At 65.7% G+C, this 8,288-nt stretch overlaps 1 protein-coding gene across 1 annotated transcript in view; it reads right to left on the bottom strand.

Annotated features, from left to right (window-relative positions):
• JAG2 (jagged canonical Notch ligand 2) overlaps window positions 1–6,457 on the bottom strand; it is a 20,671-nt gene extending 14,214 nt beyond the window's left edge. The window contains exons 1-3 of the mRNA XM_029950761.1: window positions 6,431–6,457; window positions 1,512–1,569; window positions 71–322 (exon numbers count right to left, since the gene is read on the bottom strand). Coding sequence (XP_029806621.1) covers window positions 71–322; window positions 1,512–1,569; window positions 6,431–6,442 — 322 coding nt within the window. The 5' untranslated portion in view covers window positions 6,443–6,457. The remainder of the gene's footprint in view (window positions 1–70; window positions 323–1,511; window positions 1,570–6,430) is intronic.
• Window positions 6,458–8,288: the final 1,831 nt, after the last annotated feature.

The raw sequence follows: 8,288 nt of genomic DNA, 5'->3' as shown, positions 1-8,288 counted from the left end.
GCCCCCGCATCCCCCCGCCCGGCGCCGCCCGCGGGCCCCCGCCCCACAGCGCGCCCAGGGCGCCACGCACCCTCCTCGCACTCCTTGCCCATCCAGCCGTCCATGCAGGCCTTGTTGCCGTACTGGTCGCACGTGTAGTGGCCGAAGAAGTCGTCGCGCGGCCGGCAGAACTTGTTGCACGTGGCGCTGTAGTAGTTCTCGTCGCAGCGCACGCGGATCTGCAGCTCCAGGTGCGCCACGTGGCCGCTGAAGTGCAGGCTCTTCCAGCGGTCCTCGGGGTTGATCATGCCCGCGTGCGACACCCGCTCGATCAGCAGCTCCTCTGGGGGGCGGCAGAGTCAGCAGTGCGGGGGGGGGGGGGGGGGGGGGGGGGGGGGGGGGCGGGGGATGACAGCGCTGCAGGGGCCGGGCTGGCCGGGCTGCCCTGCCCCTCGGGGGTCGGGCCCCCATCCCCCCATCTGAATGCAAGGCTTCTCCCAGCCCGGCCGGAGACACACGTGGGTCCTGTGATCTGACAGCCAGGCCTCACTTCAAATTAAGCCACAGAGGGAGTGGGGGCACCTCACCCCTCCCACCACACTAACTAAGGGCCTGGGGAGCACTCCCGCCCTGGCCCCACCCGGGCATGGCCTCACTCCTCACACCCCACGGAGCCCATCTAGCCAAGGTGCCTGGCTGGCCCATCCCCACACCCACCAGGTCCCCACCAACCACTGCCCTAAGCCTGGCCCCTCTGGGCAGACTGGGCGCCCAAGGGCCCTCACACACAGGATCCATCCCAGCGATGGCCCCTGCCTGCTCCTCAGGCCCTCCTCGACCCCACCCTCTCTCTCCCCTTTGGAGTGGCTGGAGCCCCACTCACCCCACAGGCCGCCCCTGGTCCCGGCACCCCCGGCCTGTGCCCCGGCCTCCATCCTGGCCCAACAGTCCACCCTACACGTGGCGGCCTGGGCAATACCACCTCCAAGAAAAAGCCAGCATCCTCACGGGAGCCCACCCAGCCTCTGTGACCTGACCTTGGCTCCACTAACCCCGTCCCCCCCCCCCCCAGACACATGCTGCTCCTCCCGATTTGTCCTCGGAGAAGCCCTCTGCCCTGTCACCGTAAAGCCCACAGACCCCCACGCACAGGCTGGCCGGCCAGCGAACCCCACGTTCCAGGACACGCAGGCAGAGAGGCTCCCCAGGGCACCCGCGCCACCACGCGCCTGACACGGCCCCGGGGGGAACACGTGCATCAGGAGAACAGTACAGAAGTCGGGAGTGGGACCAGGGTCCGGGCATAGCCCTGCACATCACAAATGTGTCAGAGCTTCCTAGCAGCCAGGGCAAAGAGGGAAATAGTACACTAGATCCCTGGGGTACAGGTACACGGGCCTTTGTCCCCAGTAGGCAGGGGATCACGAATCCAGCCACATGCATCTGGCTAAAGGGGGTCAGCCTCCCTGTGTCCTGAGCGAGGCCCTGCAGGCAACCGCCCGGCCCAGCCGCCCAGCCCCCAGCAGACTCACCGTCCGGGGTGGTGACATTGTCCCAGTCCCAGGCCTCCACGATGAGGGTAAAGGAGCGCTGCAGACACAGGGCCAGGGGTCAGCTACCAGGCGGGACCCCACCCGACCGCATCCCAGCCCTGCTCCCCTCCCCTCCCCAGGGCCCCAACTCTGCCCCCGGGTCTGTCCAGGCTCCCCCCTCACACACCCTCCCCACCTCACTCCTCTGTTCTGGGGAGCAGCTCTGTGCCATATCTCAACAGACCCCAACATGACCAGGGGAGGGACGCTGCCCCTCCAGGCCAGCCACATCAGCCAGGTCAGCAGGGGGACAGGGCAGTGCGCTGAGGGCCGGCACAGCCCGCGTGAGCGGCCACAGACCAGGGTCCCACAGGCGGGAGCACCCTTGGGCACCTCACCGGGGCCCGCACAACGTGAAGTCCCGCAGAGAGCAGAAACTGGAGAGGGACGTGCCCTGCCACCACCCAGCCTGCCCTCCACCAGGCACACGGGGATGGAGGGCAGGGTGCACAGCACCCAAGGCCCCTGATGGGCCCAGGCTACCGCCAGGCCACACCAGGTCACAGTGCAATAGCACACAACCCACAAACCTGCCTCATCCAAAGAACAGAAGGGAGGGGCTCTGGCTGCACAGATGGGGAAACTGAGGCCCAGGGATTGCCCATGGATGCCACTCCCCACTGGCTCCTCCCAGGACCATCTGGCCCTCGCATCTCATGTGACGGGTAATGTCACCAAGTGAGCCCAGGGCCCACCCTCCCCACCAGAGTAAGCAGAGCCCGGAGCAGCGGGGCCCTCGTGCTGGGCAGGCCCGTGCTCCAGCAGCGGGGCAGGCCCGGCCCCTCCCGTGGCTCCCCAGTACACACCGCTCAGCCCTCTTCAGACCAGCCGTGAACATGCTGGCCACCCCTCCATCCGACCCTGGCTGCCCTGGGTTGGGGGCCCATGGCACAGAGCTGCGTCTGTGGCCACAGGCTGACAGCTTCCCTCCCAGGGAAGGGGACCAGAGAGGCCCGACTCTTCCCCACCCTCGGCACCCCCTACCTTCCCACCCTTGTGGTCTGGCTATGCCGGGGAACCCAGTACGCGGGCCGCTCCCTCAGCCTGGCAGCCCCCCTGCTGCTGCTCCAAGCCCTGGGCACACTCCGGCCACAGACCTGGGGACCCCAGCCTCCCTCTGACTGCTGCCTGCCACACCCAGCCACACCCACACGGCCGACTCTGCCCTGAGCGCAGCCCCCTGGGCACCCCAGGGTGCCTTACAGGACCTCACACCCACCCAGAAGCACAGACGGGAATCCAGGAGCCATCCTCCTCCTTCTAGAACATTCCTTGCCCACATTGGGGCTGTCACCAGGCTCTCAGTCTTGCATCTTGGAATCTCCCTTAAACCCACTCCCTACACCCACCACCAACCTCCATCAAGCCAGCTCCCTGCAGCCACTGGGGCCTCCACAGCCCCACCCACGGGAGCCCCGATGACCCCCAGGGCTCCATCCAGGTCTTCCCCAAGGCTCAGAGCCCTCCTGGGGCTCCCCCGGACTCCTGCCCTCCTCCCAACCACCCAGCCCCTGCTCTGCCTCCCCCTCAGCCTGCCTACCGTGCCCCTAGACCTTCGTACACACAGCTCCCTCCCCCTGCCTAAAATGCCACCCTCAGGCCGGCCTTCCCCTGGCCATCCCCACTCCTGGAGTCAGTCAGAACACTCCTTCCTGGGCCTCACTCCACTCATTCATCCATTCATTCGTTCATCCACGGAGCATGCGCCAGGCACGGACGGACCTGCTACTAGTGAATGAGTCAGCAGAGACCCAGGGGTGAGGTGCTGTTCTGCATCGGGGTCAGGGTAGGCCGTGGAAAGGGAGATGTTGGGATTGAGGCCACAGAAAATCAGGAGGCAGCCTGAGCAGGAAGAAGCACCTGGTAGGCCCTCGGGGCTGGGAGAGCAGGGGTGTGAACACGGGGTGTCTGGGTCAGGCTGCACTTGGTCCCAGACCCCTGGCTGAGCAAAATGGGTGGTTGCTGGGGGAGGGCAGTGAGGCCGGATGACACCCGGCTGTCTGGCCACTGTGCAGAGTGGGCTGTGGGCGGGGGGGGCGGGGGGGCCCGGGGCAGGGAGCTGCAGGCTGGGCACATGAGGACACGTGGGGGAGGGGCAAGCAGGGAGGGACCTGTGACCATCGTTGCAGATCACATCCACCGGCAGGGCGAGCACCTGGGCTCCAGGTGAGCAGGGGGCTCCTCCTGGGTCCCAGGAACCCCCCATCAGCCATGCAGGTAGGATTACCACCACCTTCGCCCGCGCCCAGGGCTCCAGTTACCTGCTCCCACAGGGATACATCCCGCCCGCCAGCTGGGCTCCCGACCCACGGACAGCAGGAAGTCATCCAGGGAGGACCTGAGCCAGCAGGCGGGATGGCCCCACACCTCCCCCAGGGCTGGGCCCCCAGCCTCCTCTCCTGCCACTGGGCTGGCTCCAAGACTCAGTTTCCCCAGTATGAATGCAACCTCTCATCCCCATGCTTCCTGACACATGCTTGTCCCCCGCCCCGTTCGACCTGGGCCAGGACAGGGTTTTGTCCCCAAATCCCCAGAGAAGAGGACAGCCAACAGGCCCAAGCCTCACGAGGTCCCGGTAGTTCCAGGGATGGGGCATGGACAATGAGGGCTGGGTGGTGGGAGCTGGGGCACAGGATGTCACTAGCAAGCAGTCCCTCCCCTGAGGCCAGCCCCACCTGGGCCACCTGCCTGCCTGGCTGAGAAGCCCAGGCAGCTAGCTGGACGGAGCCCCGCAGGCCCAGCCACACCCCTTCCAAAGGACTGCCCTGACCCGCCTGCACCACACAGGCAGACCCCAGGTCCGACCACCTGACTACCTCCTCCCCAGCCCAGACCCCCAAGGCCAAGGCCAAACCCTTCTTCTGACCCTCAGACAGTGCTAACAGGGCAGCAGCCCAACGGCGCAAAAATGGCACAGGGCAGACGAGGGACCTATGGACCACACCCCTTGGCCAAGAAGACCTAGCACTAGTTTCTTCCGCAGCATCCCCGCATCAGCAACCCAGCCCCCAACGGAGCCGGCGCCAGGAGCTCTAAGCACAGATACGTTTCCTGAAACCTGAGCTCTGGAGAGGCCCGGGCCTCTGCCGCCATTGTCCCTGAGGAGAGGGGGAGGGGGCTACCTCCCCCCAAGGCAAGGCAGGAGGAATGGACCACAGATCCGCCCCACACAGGAACTCGGACATCCACACTCCACACCTTGCTTGGGTGTGCCCCCAGCCGCAGCCCCTAGTCCCTCACTGTGAAGATAGCCAGCAGCCCAGGGTCTAGCCCAGGGTCTCTCCCAGTGCCTTGTCACATGGACCCTATGGGATCCCTGTAGCAAAGCCCACAACATGCTGATACTAGTCAGGCTTTGGTCACTTGGGGTCTGGGGACCTCAGCTCGCCTGGGGTCTAGGAAGGGGTACTTCCAGTCACCTGAGGTCTGGGGACTGGGACCTCAGGTCACCTGGGGTCTGGGGACAAGGACCCTAGATCACCTGGGGTCTGGGGACAGGGACCCTAGATCACCTGGGGTCTGGGGACAGGGACCCTAGATAACCTGGGGTCTGGGGACAGGGACCCTAGCTCAGGCCTGGAAATTAGAGATGCTGGCCATCCAACCTGACTCCCTCCCCTGTCAGGCCAGCCTACACCACACCCATGTCCAGATGCCACCGAGTAACTGGAAGAGGACCTAAAAACCACAGCCCTCCAGCATCCTGGTCACACACATCCCTGCCCCAACCCAGCCCCTCGAAGTCTAAGGACAAACCCCCTAGTTCATTTCTGAGCCCTCCACTGGCTGGTGTGGCCCCTCCAGGGTCTACCCTTCGCTTGGGCACTGAGAGCCCCACCCTGCTGCCCCCACACCAAAGCCTCAAACAAGACCCCTGACACCCAGCAGGTGACTGGGTGCAGAGCGGGGTGTGGCCTGCCCACCTCATTCAAGCAAGACCCTGGCCCCTCGGGGATGGTGTGGTAAGGCAGCCCCGGTGTGCTCCAGGGTGAGGGATGGGGCACATAGGCGGGATGGCATCTCACACCACCAAGGGCAGCCCCGGTACCCCTGGGCACAGACATCCTGAGCTGGAGATGTGCAGTCGACAAATTCCTGTGGCAGTTGGGCACGGCAGAGTCAGACCCTGTATTCACATCCTATCAGACCTAACTGGCCACGGGCCCTACACACAGCTGTGAGCGCAGCACGGACCCTCTGGGACACCGGCCTTCTGTGGGGAAGAGGAGACCAGGGAGGCCAGGGAGCCGGCCCGGGGCTTCCACAAGGCTGAGCGCTCAGGGCAGCCTTACAGCCCCGTCCCCCTCTGTGAGACCACATCATGGCCCCATTTCACACGTGGGCAGGCCAGGCGCCAGGTCCTGCTGTGGACCAAGAACTCAGGTGGCTACACTGTCAGGGTCGACCTGGGCCCATCGCCAGGAGCTGCCTCCCTGCACCCACAACTCATACAAGGAACACCCGTGGGTGGTGTTCTGGGGCCTCAAGTGCCAGAGCCCAGGCCGGGTAGGAAGCGGTGTGCCTCCTGCCAGCCCCTTGCTCAGGACAGGCCCCTCCACCAGCCAGCTCCTCTGAGCTCAGAACCCACAGGCCCCTCCAAGCCCTGCACTGGCTTCCAGCCACACCCAGAGACAGCACACACGTGCACGCACACACACACACGAACACACACACAACAGTCACACGTGACCAAACGTGGCCTCCATCCTGACTGCCACGGGCTGGGCTCCTGAGCTCCTGGGAGGCCAGTGGGAGACACAGGGCATCTGTGAGCCAGGTCACCTAGGCTCCCTCCTGGTCTACCCCCACCTCCCAAACCCAGGGCCCACCCCTCTCCAAACACGGGGCCCGACACCAACCTGGAACCACATGCTCAGGCACAGCGGCCGGCTCAGTATGCACGAGGGTTCAGGACAGGCCCAGGGCAGCTGGAGGGGGAGGGCATGCGGAGCCCAGACCAGCTCCCTGGCCTCCCATCTCCGGGGGCGTGGGCAGCTTCCCACACTCTCCCACGGTCAAGGCCCTCCTCGCAGCTCTACTCCAGGACACCCTACAGTCCTGGCCGGTCCTGGGCAGGGGCTTCCCCGCCCCCGCCGCAACCCTCACAGATGAAGCCCAAACGTGGTTCCAAACGCGCCCCAGCTCATGGGACGGAACTGGGCTTGCAGCAAACCCAGGCCGCGGGGCTGCTGCCGGCAGAGCGGAAATACCAGGGTGCTGGCATCACCACACCAGCCACATACCCAGCAGCCAGGACACATTGCCGGCGGGGAACGGAGAGACAGAAGCCACCCCCCAAACACACAGCGACCCCGTGGCCCTGACCACCTGAGTGAGCCCCTCCTGAGCACCTGAGGGAGCCAGCATGGGGCAGGAGGAAAGGAAGTAAGCGATACCAAGACCCAGTACCCAGACTCCAGGGCTCCCTGCCCTGTCCCATCCCACCCCTGGCCAGCCCATGGGGCCAAGAGCCATGAGGGACACGCGTTGGCCCGCCACATTCCTCCAAGGCCTCCCTGCCCCCACCCCCACTGCTGCCAGCTCCAGCAGAAAACACATCCTCAGGTAGCGATTTGGAGCCACGCTGGCGCAGGCCCAAGCACAGATGACAGGCTGCGGGCCCTGCTCAGACCTGCCTGCTGCACCGCTGTGGGGGCGAGGGGGCTGGGCTTATTGCGACCGCCTGGAGCCCTCCATGCCTGCCCCTGCCTTCTCCAACAAGGACACATCTCCCACCCAAGGTCCCAAGGTCAAGGGAGACCCCAGAGGCCAGCCAGGGACTGGAGGGCAGGGCTCTGGCTAGAGGGGATCCCGGCAATCTCCCTCCTGTGCACGCAGGAGCTAAGAGGCAGAGATGTGGCAGCGGGGAAGGCCGCCTGGCCTACGACTAGGAGAAGGTGTCAGCACAAGGCTCAAAGCAGGGTGAGGCAGAAGGTCCAACCTTGGCCGGCTGGGCCTCATCCCCATGCCCCCATCTCTCCCAGAACCAGGGCACCAGGTGGACACTGATGCAGCCAGTGGTCTCCATCCAGAAGGTTGGGCCCTTGATCACAGCCCGGCACCCTGGTCCATCCCTCCCCGCTCCCAGGCCCTCTAGCAAGCCCACCCCAGCTGGCCCCCACTAGTTCCTGCACGCTGGGGTACCTCTCTGGGGTCTTCTCTCACTCCTGCCCCACCCAGGCCTGTGGCCTGGTAACCTGAGTGTGGGGGAGGGGGCAGGCTCTGCCTCAGGAAGTGGACCAACCACCTGGCGCATCGGGAGACCTCGGCTGGCCCACCTAGCTACTCAGGCACATCCCACTGTCCACCGCCCTAGAGCAGCCCCCAGGTTTGGGCCACATCTCTCTCAGCATTCCCAAGCCCTCGGTTCGGTCAGCCTACTCCCTCCCCCCACAAAGACCCCTTCAAAAGAAAAGAACAAACAACACCAAAAGCCCACAAACAGATGGTGCCAGGAAGATCCCAACACCAGGGCCACCATCTCTTCCCCGAGGTGGGGGGATGAGGGGGAGGTCCGGAGCCAGCAGCTGGAGGGCCCTGACAATCGCACATTGGGTCCTCCAGGGCCAGCCAGGGCTGCCCCCCACATCCACTCCCCCGGGCATCCAGGAAACAGCAGGGCGGGCGCAGGCTGGCCACGGGCCCGGGGCGGCTCCGCCAGGGCCTGCCCCAGACCAGCCCCAGCACGCGCAGCGCACATGCCTCCGCGGCCTGCCC

Source organism: Suricata suricatta, chromosome 9, assembly GCF_006229205.1.
Source record: "Suricata suricatta isolate VVHF042 chromosome 9, meerkat_22Aug2017_6uvM2_HiC, whole genome shotgun sequence".
NCBI lineage: Eukaryota > Metazoa > Chordata > Mammalia > Carnivora > Herpestidae > Suricata > Suricata suricatta.
Note: the sequence above shows the minus strand (reverse complement) of the source record. Positions and strands in the feature narration are given on the sequence as shown.